At 43.5% G+C, this 20,684-nt stretch overlaps 1 protein-coding gene across 4 annotated transcripts; it reads right to left on the bottom strand.

The window, feature by feature from the left end:
- Positions 1–4,754: 4,754 nt before the first annotated feature.
- LOC118004963 (zinc finger protein 709-like) lies at positions 4,755–18,784 on the bottom strand. Of its 4 annotated transcripts, none has more exons than XM_034996555.1 (4): positions 18,615–18,784; positions 7,708–7,834; positions 7,450–7,522; positions 4,755–6,701 (listed from the first exon to the last, which is right to left on the bottom strand). In XM_034996555.1, the coding sequence occupies exons 1-4, from the start codon at positions 18,615–18,617 to the stop codon at positions 5,126–5,128; spliced, it is 1,779 nt and encodes a 592-aa protein (XP_034852446.1). In that variant the 5' UTR covers positions 18,618–18,784; the 3' UTR covers positions 4,755–5,125. The 4 variants fall into 4 exon arrangements, with proteins under 4 accessions (XP_034852446.1, XP_034852444.1, XP_034852443.1 ...); XM_034996553.1 differs by lacking the exon at positions 18,615–18,784 and adding an exon at positions 13,013–13,779 and having other exon boundaries at positions 4,755–6,698; XM_034996552.1 differs by lacking the exon at positions 18,615–18,784 and adding an exon at positions 13,013–13,778.
- Positions 18,785–20,684: the final 1,900 nt, after the last annotated feature.

Below are 20,684 nucleotides of genomic sequence, written 5' to 3'. Positions count from 1 at the left end.
ATTTTATTTATTTATTTGAGAGAGAGAATGAGAGAGAGAGAGCATGAGAGGGGGGAGGGTCAGAGGGAGAAGCAGACTCCCTGCCGAGCAGGGAGCCCGATGTGGGACTCGATCCCGGGACTCCAGGATCATGACCTGAGCCGAAGACAGTTGCTTAACCAACTGAGCCACCCAGGCACCCAACAATAAAAATTTTCTAAGATCAGAAAAAAGACAAAAAAGTTTGCTCTCACCAGTTCATTTCAATGTGTAATAGAGGTGTTACAAGGGCAATTAGGCAAGAAAAAAAAAAATGAAAGCATTCCAGGTTCCAGACAACATATATGCATACCTTCCCAGGCTGACGTATGGAATCACAGACTGTCGTGGCACATTTGTGTGGACACACAGACACCCAAATTCACGAACCCCCAGAGATAATGGCCCAGAGGCACCCAGCCCAGGCCCTCTGTACTCCCCTGAAGCTTTCTCTCCCTCCTTAGGACTAAGCACCACCTGATACATTACGTATCTTACTTGCATGTCTTGTTTCTGGTCTCCTAGAATGTCAGCCTCAAGGGGACAAGGATATTTGCTTCATATCATTCACTGCAGCACCTACTAGAGAGCCTGTTACACTGGAGATCGACCCTTATTGACTAACTGGCCTTACAGACACTCACACACCCCAACCTCATCATAGGAACCATGTCTGCTTGTCTTGATCATAGCAGAGTGAATTGTTCTCATCTCCTTCCCATGTGACAGAGAGGTCTCACCTGGCCCCCAAACAAACCCCCAAAGGAGGATCCATGTGCCCCTCCTGATGGTCCAGTGACTTCACACTTCCTGAGCAGAAACCATACAAGGCCATCTCTAAAAGAACACAACTCAGGGGCGCCTGGGTGGCTCAGTTGTTAAGTGTCTGCCTTCGGCTCAGGTCATGATTCCAGGGTCCTGGGATCAAGCCCCACATCAGGCTCTCTGCTCAGCGGGAGGCCTGCTTCTCCCTCTCCGACTCCCCCTTCTTGTGTTCCCTCTCTCACTGTCTCTCTGTCAAATAAATAAATAAAATCTTTAGAAAAAAGAAAAAAAATAAAAATAAAAGAACGCAACTCAGGAGCCTCAAGAGGTGAGTTGGGGCCCATGACAGCTGGAGCCACCGTGTGCCAGCCCCTCATGCTGCTATAATTGCATCCAGAAACACACCCCTCATGACATTACATGTCCTCATTTTGCTTTTTTTTTTTTTAAGATTTATTTATTTATGCTAGGGTGGGAGGGGCAGAGGGGGAGAGAGAGAATCTCAAGCGGACTCCCTGCTGAGCACAGAGCCCCATGCGGGGCATGATCCTATGACCTGAGATCATGACCTGAGCCGAAACCAAGAGTCAGACGCTTAACCAACTAAGCCACCCAGGTGCCCCGCATTTTGCTTTTCTTTGGTGGATTCATGGAGGGGAGCACAGATTGGTATCTCCCCCCTCAGCTGCCATGTCCTCTGCTGAGTTTTCCTCAGTATGGTATCCATGTCCGCCTGAGGTCTCACCTGTGTGCAGACCTCGCTCTGGTCAGCCGTGTGGGCCCGTCCTCACTGAGGCCACGATGTCTATCCTAGTTAACGTCTGCTGGTGGGGAGCGTGGCAGCCTCAGGACCTAGACCCCAGGTCTCACAGCCACAGAGAGATCACTTTGTAAGCTCAGGAAAGCACTGGATGCTGTTGCAAGACCATGTCAAGATGTTCCACAACCCGGGCGCCTGGGTGGCTCAGCTGGTTGGGCGACTGCCTTCGGCTCAGGTCATGATCCTGGAGTCCCGGGATCGAGTCCCGCATCGGGCTCCCCCTGCTCGACGGGGAGTCTGCTTCTCCCTCTGACCCTCCTCCCTCTCATGCTCTCTGTCTCTCATTCTCTCTGTCTCAAATAAATAAATAAAATCTTTAAAAAAAAAAAGATGTTCCACAACCCATTTCTGCCTCTTCAAGAATCAGACGGTGTGGCCTCTGACAAAGGAGGGCACCACCTCCTGCACCTGGAGCTTTCGGGAAGGAGGGAAACCGCCGTGTTCCTGCCACTTTTTTAACATTGGACCCTGTTGCATTCTGGGGGCCATGTTTAAAAAGGGAAACTCAGGGCTATGGAGGGTCTGTCAGAGACCTCCATTTCCCACAGACCACCAGCCAGAACTCTGTAGAGTGAGTCCTATTCCAGAAAAGGGTAGGCCTGGGCCTTGGGGGGTTAGCTCCAAACTCACTCTGGAGGGAGGCTCTTAGGCGAGGGAAACTGGGCTTAGTCAGCATATGGGCAGCTGAAACCTCAAGGTGGCCTGGGCCACAGAACTCAAGGCGGGAGGTTTAGGGACAGCAGGGCACCTGATGTCCTCGTGGGACTAGAACAAAGCAGGGTTCTCTTTTTTGACATCCCTGGAGGTTTTGAGACTATTGTGAAACGGTGCTTGTTGGTGCATAGCTGATGTTTATGGGGCAGTAGGGATTATTATGCTTGAGGGGCCTGTGCCTCCTGACCTGCGTTCTGGGTTCTTCCACAGCTTCACTTCACAGTCACCTGGGGTTGCAACCAAGAACATTTCCAGAGTAGTACAGGTGTTGCATTAAACTTAAACCTGGGGGGCACCTGGGTGGCTCAGTCGGTTAAAATCCAACTCTTGATTTCGGCTCAGGTCATAATCTCAGGGTCGTGAGATCCAGCCCAAGGTGGTGCTCTGTTCTGGGCATGGAGCCTGCTTAAGAGTCTCTCTCTACCTCTCTCTATATATAATATATATAAAATATATAATATAAATTATATATTATATACGTATATATGTATATATATATTATATATATTTATATATATATATATGACTTAAACTTGTTTCTCAGCAACCTGGCACAGAGAAGGCAAGAAGGTAAGAAGGTAAGAGATGGGAAACTTAACATCTGGAAATGGCCTCAAGACCCACTCTCGGAGGACTTGATGCTGATAACCAAAGATTAGATTAGGATAAACCCAGGCAGCTCCCACCAGCATCTCTGTTACATGCACTTTTGTTTCAGGAAACAGCATTCTCAGGATATGATCTGAGAATCCTGCTGTTAAAGGTGGCACCAGGAGAGTCTTACCACTTTCTTACCAGTTACATGTATGACATGAGGGTAAGTGTAGGCCTGTAGTGTGTTTTCTAACTCTAGGCTGTGTTCCAAGACAGGTCTATAGTGGCCTATGTCCTTCTTCCCCACTTCTTAGACTACTTCCTAAGAAGGACCCCATGCTGGAGGATGTACTGCACACAAGAAATCAAAGTTAGGGTTTTAACATTTTCCTAGCATGTGAAACCATTTTTACCATTTTCTATTAATTGCTTTTAGTAAATATACACATATAATTTAAGAGTAGTTATGTATTTTCTTTTTTCTTTAAGATTTTATTTATTTATTTGACAGAGACAGACACAGCGAGAGCCGGAACACAAGCAGGGGGAGTGGGAGAGGGAGAAGCAGGCTTCCCACGGAGCAGGGAGCCCGATGCGGGTCTCAATCCCAGGACCCTGGGATCATGACCTGAGCTGAAGGCAGACAGTTAACGACTAAGCCACCCAGGCACCCCTATGCATTTTCACAAATGCATAATTATAACACTCTCAAGAAAGAGAACACTCCATCATCCCAAAAGTACACAGTCAATAGTGGTGTTAACAGAAAAATATGTTTACTATACAAATTAGACTTTATATGAATAAAATCTAGAAAAGAGGGGAGTAGCACTTCAGAGAACATTCTCAACCATAACAATCTAAATCTGTGGATACCTGAGGGCTTGCAGGAAAATTTAAACCCATGCTGGATCTTTGATGTAGAACTCTGGAGACAAGTGTAGAAGCCTACTGCTCAGATCAAATGGAAGTCAAGCAGTTGTTGGTGGTTTTCAGATTATTCTTGATTGCCAGGGGAAAAAATGAGGAAAACAGGCTGGGAGCACATGTCTGTGAAGGTGTATGCTTCTACCTACCTCTCTACAGGTGGCTGAGAAATGTGCTTAATCCTATTTCACTTCTGTATTCCAAGTTTCATGTACATTAGGCTTTGGTGAATTCTAACATGAAACCATAAATGCAACAGATTCTAGGAACAGTAGTTCACATTACTGACTTTGACATTAACAGCACCAAGGAGGGTCATCTCCAACTCTAGATTTATTATTCTATCTCACACAGGCCTCTGTTCTTAATGTAACTCTATACTCCAAGTCCCGGCCATAACCAATGACAAAGAACAAAGGACAAAAGAAGAAAATAATAATTCATGTGAGAATATACTGTATGATGAACTTTGCATACTCACAACTATATGGCAACTATTTAGGAAAACAGAATAAGGCTCTTCAGGCCAATGAGAAGGGAACTTTCTGATAATAAAGAAATGCAGAATATAGAAATAATGGCTAAAGCATATTGAGTACTTGCCCCACAGGAGGGCACCAGGGAAAGGGAAGTATGAAAGTGTTACTTCTCAACATTCCTTTCCTTACAGAATATTAAATATAAAAATTAAACTTACTTGCATATTAGAAATATACTTCAATTACCCATGGACCCAACAGACTTCAAAATAAGAATACAAAAATATTACTAAGGAAAAATTTACTTTCTAAACTTAGGAACTCTCGCTTTAAAAGTACCTACATAATTATCTCACTTCAGTATCTGCTTGCAAAAGTAAGTGGAAGTCCATGGTACAAAGAATTACTTTAAGAATGAATACCTGATAAAGACCATATAACATTACATTTCTTTAATGTTGTAGATTTTCAGAAGTATTCTACATGAATTCATGTTCACAAAGCTTACCCATATTACTTATTTCTTTCCCATATAATTTCCACACTACCTTGAAAATATCTGTAAAAATTATAGTTTTTGTTAGCTCTATAGTATGAATTCAGTGAATAATCTAACCTGGTTTTTCCGTGATGTGAGACAAATGAAGATTTCCTACATTGTTTACCACCAATGGAATTCTCTCCACTGACTTTTTTGGTAAGTTCTGAAAAAAACAGGCTTTCCTACATTCCGTACATTTCTGTAATTTCTCTCCAGCATGCATGAAAGACTATACAACAGATGACAGCTTTCTTACATTCCTTATTTTCACAGACTTTCTTTCACATGAGTTCTTTCATGATTTCGTAAAGAATTAACAAGACTGAAGCCTTTACAACAAGTTTTACATTGATAAGGTTTCTCTCCAGTGTGAGTTCTTTCATGCGTTCGTAATGAACTGGGAGAAATAAATGCTTTCTTACATTTCTTACATTTGTAAGGTCCATCTCCAGTGTGGATTACCATGTGTGATCGAACACCTGAGCGAAAAATGAAGCCTTTCCCACATTCCTTACATTCATAAGGCTTTTCTCCAGTGTGAGTTCTTTCATGTTTTTGCACATAATAGTGACTGCTGAAGGCCTTACCACATAGTTTACATTCATAGCGTTTGTCATCAGTATGAGATCTCTCATGTTTGCGTAAGTTACTTGAATATCTGAAAACTTTACCACATTTTGTACATTCAAAGGGTTTTTCTGCACTATGTGTCTTTTCGTGTATTCGAAAGGACTGGGGACAACTGAAAGCTTTTCCACATTGCTTACATTCATATGGCTTGACTCCGGTGTGAGTTCTTTCATGAATTCGAAAGTAATTGGGACAACTGAAAGCTTTCCCACATTCCTTACACTTATAAGGTTTCTCCCCAGTATGAGTTCTTTCATGATTTCGAAGGGAACTGGGATAACGGAAAGCTTTACCACATTCCTTACATGCATGAGGCTTCCTTGCAGTATGAATTCTTCTGTGTTTTCCAAGGGACCTGGGAGAACTGAAAGCTTTACCACATTCCTTACATTCATAGGGCTTTACTCCACTGTGTGTCATTTCATGACTACGACAATTTTTGGGACACCTGAAGGCTTTCCCACACTCCTTACATTTATAGAGTCCATCTCCACTTTGCTTGATCATGTATCGTCGAAATTTGGTAAGAGAATGCAAGGCTTTCCCACCTTCCTTACATTCATAGGGTTTCTCCCCATTATGACTTCTCTCATGTTTACGTAAATTACTTGAATAACTGAAGGTTTTACCACATTTTGTACATTCCTTAGGCTTTTTGGCACTGTGTATCCTTTCGTGTATTCGAAAGGACCTGAGACAACTGAAAGCTTTACCACATTGCTCACATTCACTAGGTTTCTCTCCAATATGAGTCCTTTCATGTTTACGTAAGTTACTTGAGTAACTAAAGGTTTTACTACATTTTGTACACTTGTAGGGCTTTTCCCCACTGTGTGCCCTTTCATGAATTTGAAAGTAATTGTGACAAATAAAAGCTTTCCCACAGTGTTTACATTCATAGGGCCTCTGTCCGGTGTGTGTCCTTTCATGCATTCGAATGGATTGGCGATGCTTGAAGGATTTCCCACATTCCTTACATTTATAAGGCTTCTCTTCACATTCCTGATACTCATATGGTTTGTGGCCAATGTGAGATCTCATGTGCTTGTTAAAGGATGAATGATACATGAAGACTTGTCCACACAAAGTGCATTTAGGTAGTTTTATTCCAGTAGGACTTTTCTTCTTCTGATTACGATATGGAATCTGGCTGAAGATTTCTTCATACTGACTACATTCTTTACTTTTACAGAGCCTTTCTACCATTTGACTGCTGTAAAAAATGGGAAACATATTAATAGCTTTGTTATTTATTTTGTTATTTATTAATTATGACAGTGATTTTTTTACCACCTTCAAGGAAAATGTAGGTTTTCTGCATATTTTGATTGTTTGAAAATGAACATACTGACAGCTTTACAACAGGGCTCCATCTTAGCTATTATCAAAACAGTAATATTCATAAATACTATTTCTACATGCAGTTTCCAGATATACTGTTTTTCAGAAACTGTACATCTCGGTCACATGTGAGAAAAAACTTTTGGTGAAAATATCCTAAGGATCAATGAATTTAAAGCTGGGCTGATTTATTTGCTTGTTTTTTTTTAAGATTTTTTTTTTTTTTTTAGGAGCGCCTGGGTGGCTCAGTCGTTAAGCGTCTGCCTTTGGCTCAGGTAAAGCGTCTGCCTTTGGCTCAGGTAAAGCGTCTGCCTTTGGCTCAAATAAATAAAATATATTTTTAAAAAAAGATTTTTTTTTTTTTAAATTTATTGACAGAGACTGTGACAGCGAGAGAGGGAACACAAGCAGCGGGAGTGGGAGAGGGAGAAGCAGGCTTCCCACTGAGGAGCGAGCCCGACGCGGGGCTCGATCCCAGGACCCTGGGATCATGACCCGAGCTGAAGGCAGATGCCTAAAGACTGAGCCACCCAGGCGCCCCTATTTGCTTGTTTTTAAAATTTCATGACATCTCTAGATTCTCTAATGAAACCTTGTTTTCTCATGAGAATGCTACTCACCTTAGATCTGTCCCACGATTTTCATTCTGATCTTCACTGTCATGGATTTCCCATTTTTCTTCTGAAATACACACTAGGAAAAAGCAGTATATATTATAAAAATTTATAGAAAAATTGTTAGAATTCTAGGTCCATGATGAGTTGTGACCATGGCAGGTTTATTAATGAAAATATTCCCTTTCCATTTTTTTCCCTTGAAATAGCAAGTTACATTGGATCTCTAATTGATTTAGTAAGTAAGAATGTTGTCATTCCTACCTATTGAGGCCAGGTTCCTGAAGGTTTCCTGCATCACATCTCTGTAGAGTTTCTTCTGGGACGGATCCAGGAGAGCCCACTCCTCCATGGTGAACTTTATAGTCACATCCTCAAAGGCCACTGAGTCCTAAATAATCCCATATATATGTATATAGGATGGGTGAGATGGACCACTGAAGACCTATACTCGATTTATAAGTAGTTCACATATGATTTCCAGAGCCTAAGTAAACTGGGGGGACAAAGGTATTTCTTTCCTTCCTGTTCCAAAGGTGGGGCATTGTAAGGATGATAGGGTTTGCTCACTCCTGAGCAAATATGTGGTATTTGTTCCAAAGCCACTTCTCCAATTCTATGTCACCAAAAAGGTGTCCAACAGTTCACTTCTAACATAAACTACCCAGAATTTAAGTCAGATTCATAGTTTAAGAAGTCAGTCCCAACACTGCCCCTATTTGTGATACCAGCTACAAATGGGGAGCCAAGTTTACTATTTCAACAGCCAACTACAAATTCAGATTCCCTCCACACTCTGTCTTGTTAATTTACTGAAATGATTTTGAGAAACTTAGCAAAATGCTTTATTTACCATTACCAGTTTACTGTAAAGCATACAACGCAGGAACAGAGAAAAGTTGCAATGCATAGGACGAGTTAAGTTGGTGGTATGGGTAAGGGTAATGGAGAAGGGGATGTGCAGAGTTCCTACCTCGCTATGGACACACCAACCTCCCAGCACTTGGATGGATTCACCAATGCACAAACTGTCAGAATCCTGTCTTTAAGAGTTCTGATGGGGGCGCCTGGGTGGCTCAGTTGGTTAAGCGACTGCCTTCGGCTCAGGTCATGACCCTGGAGTCCCGGGATCGAGTCCCACATCGGGCTCCCTGCTCGGCAGGGAGTCTGCTTCTCCCTCTGACCCTCCTCCCTCTCATGCTCTCTGTGTCTCATTCTCTCTCTCGCAAATAAATAAAATCTTTAAAAAAAAAAAAAAAAGAATTCTGATGGAGGTTTCATTACATGGACACAATTTACTAAATCATTGGCCATTGGTGATTAACTCAATTTCCAGCCCCTGTCCTATACCCAGCAGCTGGGAGCTGCAGCTCAACATTCTAAACATTTAATCAAAGCTTGCTATTTCAGGGGGCACCTGGGTGGCTCAGTTGATTAAACGTCTGACTTTGGCTCAGGTCATGATCCCAGGGTCCTGGGATCTAGCCCCACTCAGGCTCCCTGCTCAGCGGGGAGTCTGCTTCTCCCTCTCCCTCTGCCCCTCCCCCTGCTCCTCCTCGCTCTCTCTTCCTCTCAAATAAATAAATAAATAAATCTTTAAAAAAAAAAAAAAAGGCTTGCTATTTCAGGTATCCAAAACCCCATCATAAAAGCTACCTAGTAAGTGGCCAAGAGTTGCTTCATTAAACAAAACACACTTTCACCATTAACACTCAAGTAATCTCAAGGGATTCAAAAGGATTTTTGCTAGGAACTGAGGACACTTACTGTATATCTTTCTCATTATATCACAGTAAGTCAAGCCCAGGGACAAGGGCCCACTAAAAGATTGAGAGCAAATCACTGAGGTAAGAGAATACCTCCCCACTGACCCCATGTACCTCTACATCAACTGGGATGTTATTTAATATAAGTGAACTATTCTGAAAAAACTACATGCTTTCTGGTAACCTCAGGATGAAGGCAAGAATGTCCCCTCTCACGACACTTAGATGACATTATACTGGAATTCTTAGCTAATGCATTCAGACAAGGGGAATAAAAGGTAAATAATGAAAAATCAAAGGTATACATTTGGGGAAGCAAGAAATAAAACTGTCTTTGTATCATGACAAGATTGTCAATTGATAAAATGTCAAAAAAATCCCAAATAACAAAGAAAACCCCATGAACCAAGAGGAAAAAAAAAAAGATAAAAAGCTAGGGGAGCCTGGGTGGCTCAGTTGGCTGAGTGTCCATCCAACTCTTGGTTTCCGCTCAGGTTGTGATTACAGGGTCATGGGATCAGGCCCGTGGGGCTCCACGCTCAGCAGGGAGCCTGCTTTTCTCCCTCTACCCCTCCCCTCCCCTCCCTTGCACTCTCTCTCTCTCTCTCTCTAAAATAAATAAATCTTTCTAAAAAATAAATTTAAAAGTTAAGGGGCACCTGGGTGGCTCAGTCAGGTGTCTGGCTTCAGCTCAGGTCGTGATCCCAGGGTCCTGGGACCAAGCCCCACATCAGGCCCCCTGCTCAGCAGGAAGTAGGCTTCTCCTTTTCCCTCTGCCCCTCCCCCAACTTGTGCTCTCTCACGTGTGCATTCTCTCTCTCAAATAAATAAATAAAATCTTTTTTAAAAAAGTTAATATTGGGGTGCCTGGCTGGCTCAGTTAGTAGAGTGTGCAACACTTGATCTTAGGGTAGTGAGTTCAAGCCCCAAACTGAGCATGGGGCCTACTTCAAAAAATTAAAAATAAGTATGTAAAAAGTTGGGGTGCCTGGGTGGCTCAGCTGGTTAAATGTCTGCCTTTGGCTCAGGTCATGATCCCAGGGTCCTGGGATGAAGCCCCACATCAGGCTCCTTGCTCAATGGAGAGCCTGCTTCTCCCTCTCCCTCTGCCTGCCGCTCCCCCTGTGCTCTCTCTCTCTGTCAGATGGATGAATAAAATCTTAATATATATATATATATATATACACACACATATAAAGTTAATACTGAAAAGGCTATTGCTTTCCTACAGATCTACACAAATATAGTGAACTCATCTTTGACAAAGAACCAAAGGTAACTCAATGGAAACAGTCTTTTCAACAAATAATGTCAAAAAGCTGGACATCCACATGCAAAAAAAAGTTTTAAATCTACAGACTTCACACCTTTCACAAAAATTAACTCAAATTTGATCACAGATCTTAGTGTAGATTGTGTAATTTCAACACTCCTAAAAGAAAAAATAGGAGAAAATCCTTGTGATGTGGTATTTGATGATTAATTTCTTTAAAAAAAGAAAAAAGTTTTCATTACAATGAAAAACTACTCAGTGAAACAGAAGTTAACAGAATGAAAACACAAGCCATAGTCTGGCAGAAAATCTTTCCAAATCACTTATCTGATAAAGGACTGGTATTGAACACAAGCAAAATATTCTTAAAATGCAACAAAAAGAAACAATCCAAATAAAGATGGGAAAATATCTGAACACAAACCTCATCAGTGATATAGAGAGTAAATAAGCACATGAAAACAATTTCAAAATCATATCTCATTAGGAAATTGCACATAAAAAGAACAATGAGATGTCACCAGCTGCTTATTAGAATGGCTAAACATCATGAGAACATCAAACCGTCATCGCTGGTGGAAACGGAAAATGGTATACTTTGGAAGAAAAGCAGTTTCTTAACACTAAGGCTACATTTACCATACCATGCAGTAATTACGTGTTTCAAATGTACACAAATGAATTTAAAACTTATGTTCATAAAAATCCTACATGTGAATGTTTATAGGAGCTTTATGCACACTTGTCATGACTTACATGGAACCAAGATAATTACAATAGGCAAACTGATAAAAAAAAATCACTGGTATATCCCCTGGATGAAATACTCTACAGTGATGAAAGAAATGAGGTTATCAAGTGAAAAGACATGAGAACATTTTAAAATCATATTCTAAGTGAAAGAAGACAATATAACAAGGCTACACACTATGATTCCAAGCATAGGGCATTTCCCAGAAAAGAGAAAATTAAAAAGCATCAAAAGATCTTTGGTAACCTGGCCTTTGGGGTGGGAAGGAGGGTGAATAACTAGGTAGAGAACAGGAGATTTTCAGGAGAGTGAAAGTATTCTATAGGATACAAAAATGATGGAGACAAATCATTTCATATTAGCTGAGGACCTTAGATTATATAACACAGAGTCAACCTTAATATATGGACTTTCATGCATCAAAGTTGGTTCAACAAATGTAACCTATGTATTACAACAATACAAGATATAAAATATAGAACAAACTGTGTCCAGGCAGAGGGGTTATGTGGGAAGTCTCTGTACTTTCTGATTAAGTTTCCTGTAAACCTAACTGCTCTTAAAAAAAAAAAAAAAAGTCTACTAGGAAAAGAAAAAGACGGACACATTAATATTCACACCTGATAACTAACCCATGACAGGCACAGACCATCTTTCAATGTATTTCAACTTATTTCAGTAAGCCATTATGGTGCTTTATGACGTCTGCACCCTGAGACTTGGAAGAGAGGAGAAACGTCCATTGAATGCCTTGTTAGAGTGTCCAGCACAGTGTATTTTGAGAAGTGAAATGACTGCCTTTGTTACTTTCAGTACCATCTGGACTCCGACACTGATTGTATGTGTCCTGGCAAGGCCTTGTATTCTGGCCTTAATATATATACAGACAAGTGTTACTTTGATTTATATTGGGGGTAATGGAGACACAGGATTCCGTTCTTTCACCCCAGTGTGGCAACTCAGAGAATCACTCAAGACTAGTAAACAGGTGAAGATGGTGTCAATTGTCACCTCGTGCTAAGATGACTCACTGATGTATGGTAAGTTGTGACGACCCTCTGGTCTGATCCTAATTCAGACATAAGAAGCAGCAGTTCTGCCTAAACTCCATTATGTATGAATGTGGTGATTTCATACCTAAAGTCTATGAACTCCCATTGCTTTTCACTCCGGTACTCCTATGGAGCTTCCCAGAGAACCCAGGGGTCTGGGAAAAGGGGGACTTCCTCCAGCACCATGGCATCTTACAAGAGACTGAGGAGAGAGTGGGCCATGCCCTCCTGTGTGTGGCTATCCCAAAGTTCCAAGGTTTGCCCCATGTCTCAAGCTGGTCAAAGAGCAGCCTTTTTCAAGGCCATCATGGGTAACTCCAGGAGGCATGAAAGGAGGTCAATGAAGCATCCAAGTGAAGAAGTCTGTGGGCACTACCAGGGCCAGTTCAGTGGCGGTCTCAAGAATCTCCAGCCTTTTAAGGTACGGACACCCATTTGTAATTAACAGCATAAATGGGTTCAAGTAAAATTGGTAAACAAGAAGTATGTTACCTCCGGAACATAGTAGATGTTGTGGGTGCTGACAGAGAGAACAGCTTTTTCCTCATAATGTTAGAGAGGGAGTGGGTGTCAGATTATCAAACAATTTCCAGTAAAATAACAAGGTTGACCAGGCCTCACATTTTATGCACGACAATGCCCTATCCACATTTTGCTAGCTCCTTTTCTCAACGTTTGCTTCTCTAGCATGTCCTCAGAGGAGGAGATCATTAATGTAATGTGGTACCTGTGTTCTTGGAGAAACCAGGATGCAGTTCAGATCTTTGCCTTCAGTGACTGTGTGGGAGGGCAAAACTGCTGAAGATCCACGAGGATAACCCAGGAAAGGTGTATTGTGTCCCTTCAAGATGAAGGCCACTGCAGCTGCGAGGCTGTTGAGATAAGCACTGAACAGAACAGACCCCACCCAATCTGTGACCGCAGGATATTTACCCAGTTGTTGATTGGTTGAGTCAATAATTTCCATAGAGTTGGGGACTGGGTATAGAGGTCCATTGGGTGTGACCACAGTTACGGTGTACACAGTCGTAATTCACTGTAATCCACAGTCGTAATCCACTGTAATCCACAGCCGTAATCCACTGTGAGGTGTCATTCATTCGTTCAAGGTAAAGAATAAGTCAAATTCGCTGTTCAAAGGAGAAGCACTGGGAATAATCAACCCTTCACTAAACAGGTTTTGTATATGGCTTCAATCATTCAAGGGCCTATGCAATTTACATCGGGCCATATGAACCACTCTACTTAGAGGGTACAGTCCAAGAGGTCTCATTTTGTGAAGACAATTTGTAAGTGGCAAGGGCCTTATTTAATTTATGAATCATTGGTTCAGAGCTTCCTAGATCACTATGGGTTATTTTAGGACAGTGCTGTGACCATGGAGAATTTCAGGACCATAGTTCTGATGGTCAAGAAGAAACAGCTGCGGGGCGCCTGGGTGGCTCGTTAAGTGTCTGCCTTCGGCTCAGGTCATGATCCCAGGGTCCTGGGGTCGAGCCCTGCATCGGGCTCCCTGCTCCGCGGGAAGCCTGCTTCTCCCTCTCCCACTCCCCCTGCTTGTGTTCCCTCTCTCACTGTGTCTCTCTCTGTCAAATAAATAAAATCTTAAAAAAAAGAAGAAGAAGAAGAAACAGCTGTGCTGTTTGTCCCCTATATCCTATTCAGTGACCGGTGAGACCATCAAAGGTACCCTGCTTAAATGTAGTGGGATCCGGGCGCCTGGGTGGCTCAGTTGGTTAAGCGACTGCCTTCGGCTCAGGTCATGATCCTGGAGTCACAGGATTGAGTCCCGCATCGGGCTCCCTGCTCGGCCCTCCCTGCTTCTCCCTCTGACCCTCCCCCCTCTCATGCTATCTCATTCTCTCTCTCAAATAAATAAATAAAATCTAAAAAAAAAAAAAAAAAAGTAGTGGGATCCTAGGTATAACTATAATTTGAGACCTAGTATTCATTGATTGTTAAATGGTTTCTGAGTTAATGAATTACATCAGATAGCAAAATTAATCCAGAACTTATGCTGTATAGGCTGAAAAGTCTAGCAGTGCATTCTTATCTGCTGTATAAATTCTTTTTGTTGTATAAATTCTTTTTGTACATTTTGGATTTCCAATTCGGTTAAATTGTGGTCCTTTGTTTCAGTATTTTATCTATTAGTCCCATCCTTGAGTATCCCTCTTTTCTTTGTCCCTGGATATACTTTGGCAGGGGGGTGCCTCTCTACCCTGGTATTTATAAATGGTTTCCTCCTAAGAGTCTCAAATCAGGGCCCTCAGGGTTAGGAGCCTTCCCCGTGATACCTGGTTGTTTTAATGGATTTAAGGACAAGGAGCTTAAGTCAGCTTTGGACTAATCCCTTTGCTGTGCCACAGGGAGCCATGGATGTTGTCCCCAAAAATCCACAGAGTCAGGATACTTCTTGCAGAAGAGGCAGGGGCAGGAGCAGCAGAGATACTCAAAGGTCCCATTCAACTATCTGGTGTTCAGAGTGTGGACTCAGCCCACCACTTATGGGCTGCCTTTCACTCTCTCTTTCTTCTTTCTCTTTTCAAATGTCTGCTCTCCCAGGAGTGACCTTTGAATGAGGCCACCTGTTTCCATAGGGTGTACAGGGGCCAACCCAGCCTCTGTCACAGCTTCACTCTAACACAGGGAGAGAAACCAGCAAAGACATCGATGCAGGACCACTGTAAGGAGGGCCCCAATCCAACAGTCCTGCTCCCTAAAGCCTAGAAATTCTCACAACTGCCAACTTTGGTTGGCTCAATCTAAAACTGAGGCTTGCTAGGTCACCAATGCAACACAGGACAGCACAGGGCACAGCACGAGCTCCCAGCCCCCAGCAGTCCATGCCACCATGAGGCAGCGGAGCAGGTGAGCAACTTAAAGCGAGAGAAAACAGATCCATGGAAGGGTGGTCGCATGTGTACATGCTCCTCATGGCATCAACGGTCATGGCCACCTGCTGAGAAGTGGTTCGGAAGTTAAGGGGGACGGCGCTGTAGCCCCCAACAACACACACAGGCACCTAGACAGTAGGAAAAGGCTTAGGACTCACGTAACAGAGGTCTCAGGGCAAGGCTGCCTCTCAGGCAGTTCTGAAATGGCTTCAAAAGAAAGAAGAAGAGACTGGCTGGGTAAGGAGTTCATTGGGGTTAGGGAGTGGGGCAGGGGCAAGAGTTCTGCACACAGGCAGGGGCTCTTCTGGTTGGAATCTCCTGCCTGCTCTAGAGGAGAGACCACCCAGGCTTTCTCATCGGCTTGTCTAGCTGGGAGCACAAGGGGGGGGGGGCAGAGGGGGGAGGTGAGGCTTTACCTGTCAGCACTCAAACATCCAAAAATGCAAAGTCTGACTGCTCATTACAAGGACAAACATCAGCAAGAATAATATGCACTCACAATTGCTTGTTGGATATCGGAGGCTCAAGAAATTATCAAAACTGTGTACTTGGTGGTGGCTGGGCTTAACAGTGCTGGAAGGAACTAGGATATGTTCACGGTGATTTTCTTAAGTTACACTCCCTATCTCACAAATTTATTTTTAAAATATATATAAATTTGGGGTGCCTGGGTGGCTCAGTCAGTTAAGTGTCCAACTCTTGGTTTTGGCTCAGGTTGTGATCTCAGGGTCCTGGAATCTAGGCACGCATCAGGCTCTGCGCTCAGCGTGGAGTTGGCTTGTCTCTTTCCCTCTGTTCCTTCCCCCTCTCTCTCTGGAATAAATAAAATCTTTAAAATATATATATATATGTATATATATATATACACACACACGAATTTATGTATATTAAAGTATTTAACAGTCTTGATTTCATTTTAACTTTGTACACAGGAAACCATTTTAAGATATAATTCCTTTAAACACTAAAGGTTACAAAAGTGTAAACCATTTGTATGGTTTATGAAAATTTTCAAATGTCTAACTAGCAGGACATGGGGCATCACAGTTTGTCCTTCCCCTATATCACACACACGGTATTTTCCAGGAATAAGTAGCATATTACCTACATTAGGTGTTTGAGTTCAGCTCCTTACATGTACTGGATTTTCATATATTTACATAAGCTTTGGGCAGTTTTCCTCACATCAATTAAAACAGGAATTCAATGGGGCGCCTGGGTGGCTCAGTCGTTAGGCGTCTGCCTTCGGCTCAGGTCGTGATCCCGGGGTCCTGGGATCGAGCCCCGCATCGGGCTCCCTGCTCTGCGGGAAGCCTGCTTCTCCCTCTCCCACTCCCCCTGCTTGTGTTCCCTCTCTCACTGTGTCTCTCTCTGTCAAATAAATAAAATCTTTAAAAAAAAAACAAAACAAAACAGGAATTCAACTGCTTTAGCCTGTTGAATGTCAGCATTCTCTAGGGGCATGGACATGCACTAATTGATCCAAAAATAAAAAATGACCTTAAGAAAACTTAATTGAGTGCCTCTCACGTCTTGAGGTTCTCCTGCCTAAAGAGAACACAAATTCTACTTAGTTCCACAATTTTCTTGTTTTCCTCCCATTGTATCTCTCAATCAACTCACAATTTCAGAGCTCAAGTGCTAAAAGAAACTGGAGCCAAAGGGCTCAGTAACGGAACCCAAGATCAAGAAATATTAGAATCCGCACGTATGAGCAGCCTGCTTCCCACAGGACAGAAGGAAAGCCACATTCAGAACATTCCAGGGGCATCTGGCTGGCTCAGTGGGTAGAATATGTGACTCCTGATCTTGGGGTCATGAGCTCAAGCCCTACCTTCTAGACACTCCTGGTGGAGATAGAAGCCCTGTTGTGGGTCAGTACATGGAAAGAATGATACGGACACCTGAGCAGCCAGAGGAATGAACACACACCTGTAGGCGAGGCTATCCAGGAAGAAAAACTTGGCATTATATACTTCCCCTTGAAGGCTCAAGGGGGCGAGAGCTTAGAGACACGTCCTGAGGCCTCTGCCTGCCACTGACATTGCTTTGCACCACCAGTGATATCTTAAATGACGTAAACCCAGTGTTTGAACAATCCAGCAAACCACTCAGACCCAGTGTTTATGTGAAAAGGAAGGAAAAAAATTGTAAGGCACTTTACTGGCTCAACAAGAAACCTCACAAGTATGGACTGCATTCACAAAAATAAATAAATAATAAGCTGTTCATTATTAACAGGAGAACAAATTGTTTTATAAACTACTAGTCATAGTTGAACACTACGGGTCTGCAAGTCTAAGCCTTGGAAATCCATTGGAACTCATCCCCAATTTAAGAACAGACCTCAGAATATCAGTAACACACTCAAGGGAGGAAAAAAGTAAAAAATAATACCTGCAGGGTGATACTAGAATTTTTTTTTTTGCCCTGAACTCACCCCTTTCTTGACTCTGGAAATATTTTACACTGTTTTTCACGATGTGTGGATTAAATAAATTTTTATTCATTGAAAAATTTGGACTGAAGTTAATTGAATAAATCGTTTAAAGGTGACAAACTGAGGGAGAGGCCATGCTGACAGGACAGGTCACCCAAGAAAGTTTCAAAGAGGAACCTCCAGCCAAAGGACTTCCCATAGGATGTCTGTGCCCAGGAAAGATCCTGGGAGGAGGGGCACAAGGATTTCATACAACGTTGTTCCAGGGGGTTATTCGCTACTTTTCTCTTCCGTAAAATATCCAGGGACAAAAACTAAACCCGTTTAAAAACGCCATCCCCGTTTAAAAGCGCCATCCATTGACAGCGGGGGGAAAAAAAGATAAATAATTGAAATACTGGGTCTGTCTGAAATGCACCATGAAGGACGAGTAGTTCCTAGTGACGCTGTGAACTGGAGATGGGAAGTGGGCCAGGAGGGATCTGGAAATTTACGCAACGACTGGCACTCCTAGGGAGAGCTGGGCGCGGGGTGGAGGGGGGCGAGGGTGCCGCGACAGGATCGTGGATTTCCCTCGGTTTCCCACCATTTTGGAAAACCCAGGAGAAAACGGGTCCCCTCCGAAGAGAAAGGAGGGAATGGAGGCCCCGCAGACCATGGCACCTCCCGCGCACGAATTCCAGAGAGCCAGTCACGATCGTCCCCTGTCACCGGGGGTCACCGCGCAATCCGGGGAGACGCGGAGCTGCGGGCGCAGAGCTGTCCACAGACTCGAGGGCCGAAGTTGCCGCGCGCAGGGACGGGACAGGACGCCGGGATCCCGGCTGCCGGCCCAGCCCCCACGCCGCGCGCCGGAGGGGACTGAGGTCGGAGCGGCGCCACCGACGGGCTCGAGTCACAGACTTCGAGGCCAGCTCGCGCCTCGGCCATCTCAGGCCGGTTCCAACCAGCACTCCGCCTCCCTCTCTGGAAGGCCGGGCCTGCACACTCACCATTTCTAGCTTTCCTGGGTCTCCCGGCGTTCTACCTACGATTTCGGGGAAGGGACAGGTCTAAGCAAGACAGAATCCCGGGCAAAGCGAGGCGGAAGTTTTAAGCGCAGGGACCCCCGCGATCCCAACAATGGCGGGAGCCAGAAGCCTCCCGCTGAGCGCCTGCGGAGCGTCGCCCCACCCACCTGCCCTGACGTCTCCCCTGATTGGACAGGTTGCGAGACCCACCCTCCCTCCCTCGGGAGTGACAGCTGGCCACCAGAGGTGAGGTGTCTGTGGAACACCAGTTGAAACTCGTTCTCTCCAGGGATTTTTACATTGGAGGGTAATGCTGAGGGGCCACTCGTGGAACTGCGACCCTTCTTTACAAATACAGACCCTTAAGAGTCACCTGGCTCCATTTTGATCTTTGACTATTGACAGCGTTGGCTCTTCCACCCAACGCTTCCCCACCCTAACTTAACTTCACAGTTTAAAGATTTTATTTTATTTTTTATTTATTCATGAGAGACAGAGGCAGAGGGAGAAGCAGGCTCCCCGTGGAGCAGGGAGCCCGATGCGGGACTTGATCCCAGGACCCTGGGATCATGACCCGAGCCGAAGGCAGACGCTTAACCGACTGAGCCACCCAGGCGTCCCTTAAGTTCACAGTTTAAAAATCCTATTGCGTTCCAAGCACTTGGCTGTGGCGGAAAGTTGGAACCCCAGTCCCAGCTGGGTGCAGGGATTGTTCTAAAACCAACCACAAGTTGTAAAATGTATTGACTAAATTCTCAGGTATACGTTTTACAATGAAAGGAAATTTATTTCAGATCATTGTTTGAATGTATCCTTAGAGAACCGTGCTAGATAAAAGGTTATAAAACCTGTAAGTAATTTGATTAACTGTTCGGACTGATACAACCAGAAACAAGAAAAGGTTATATAAATATGGGATGTTCTTGGAAAGTATTAATGTGCTTAAGAGATTGGATTGTAAAACTTTTTTTTAAATTTTATTTTATTATGTTATGTTAATCACCATACATCATTAGTTTTTGATGTAGTGTTCCATGATTCATTGTTTGCGTATAACACCCAGTGCTCCATTCAATACGTGCCCTCTTTAATACCCATCACCGGGCTAACCCATCCTCCCCACTCCCCTTGGATTGCAAAACTCTTAATGCATTTGCCACTTATTTGAACAATTTGGGGGGGATCTTTTTTTAAAAAGATTTTTATTGGGGCGCCTGGGTGGCTCAGTCGTTGGGCGTCTGCCTTCGGCTCAGGTCATGATCCCAGGGTCGTGGGATCGAGTCCCGCATCGGGCTCCCTGCTCGGTGGGGAGTCTGCTTCTCCCTCTCCTTCTGCCTCTGCTTGTGTGCTCTCTCTCTCCTTCTCTGTCAAATAAATATATAAAATCTTTTTTAAAAAGATTTTTATTGATTTATTTGACAGAGAGAGACACAGCGAGAGAGGGAACACAAGCAGGGGGAGTGGGAGAGGGAGAAGCAGGCTTCCCACTGAGCAGGGAGCCTGATGCGGGGCTCGATCCCTGGACCCTGGAACCATGACCTGAGCCAAAGGCAGACGCTTAACGACTGAGCCACCCAGGCGCCCGGATAAATGTACTCTTTTATCCTCATCCCCTATTTCCCCCATGCCCTTATCCATCTTCCCTCTGGTAACCATCAATTTGTTCTTAATACCGAAGAGTCTGTTTCTTGGTTTGTCTTTCTCTTTTTTCCTTTGCTTGTTTGTTTTGTTTCTTAAATTCCACATATAAATGAAATAATATGGTATTTGTCTTTCTCTGACTGACTTATTTCACTTAGCATTATATTCTCTAGCTCCATCTATGTTGTTGCAAATGGCAAGATTTCATTCCTTTTTATGGCTGAGTAATATTCCATTATATATATACCACTTCTTCTTTATCAATTCGTTTATTGATGGACACTTGGACTTCCTCCAGAGTTTCACTATTGTAAATAACGCCACTTAAACATAGAGGTGAATGTACTCCTTTGAATTAGTGTTTTTGTATTTTTGAGTAAATACCCAGTAGTGTGATTCCTGTATTGTAGG

The sequence above is a fragment of the Mirounga leonina genome, unplaced genomic scaffold (genome assembly GCF_011800145.1).
Source record: "Mirounga leonina isolate KUSES-001 unplaced genomic scaffold, KU_Mleo_1.0 Mir_94, whole genome shotgun sequence".
Classification (NCBI taxonomy): Eukaryota; Metazoa; Chordata; class Mammalia; order Carnivora; family Phocidae; genus Mirounga; species Mirounga leonina.
Note: the sequence above shows the minus strand (reverse complement) of the source record. Positions and strands in the feature narration are given on the sequence as shown.

Coding starts and splice junctions, on each gene's coding strand:
- LOC118004963 (XM_034996552.1), bottom strand. CDS start 13,252: ATGGAAATTATTGACTCAACCAATCAACAACTGGGTAAATATCCTGCG. Junction 7,835..13,012: donor TGGTTTCTCCAAGAACACAG/GTACCACATTAC, acceptor GGGATTATTTAG/GACTCAGTGGCCTTTGAGGA. Junction 7,523..7,707: donor CAGGAACCTGGCCTCAATAG/GTAGGAATGACA, acceptor GCTTTTTCCTAG/TGTGTATTTCAGAAGAAAAA.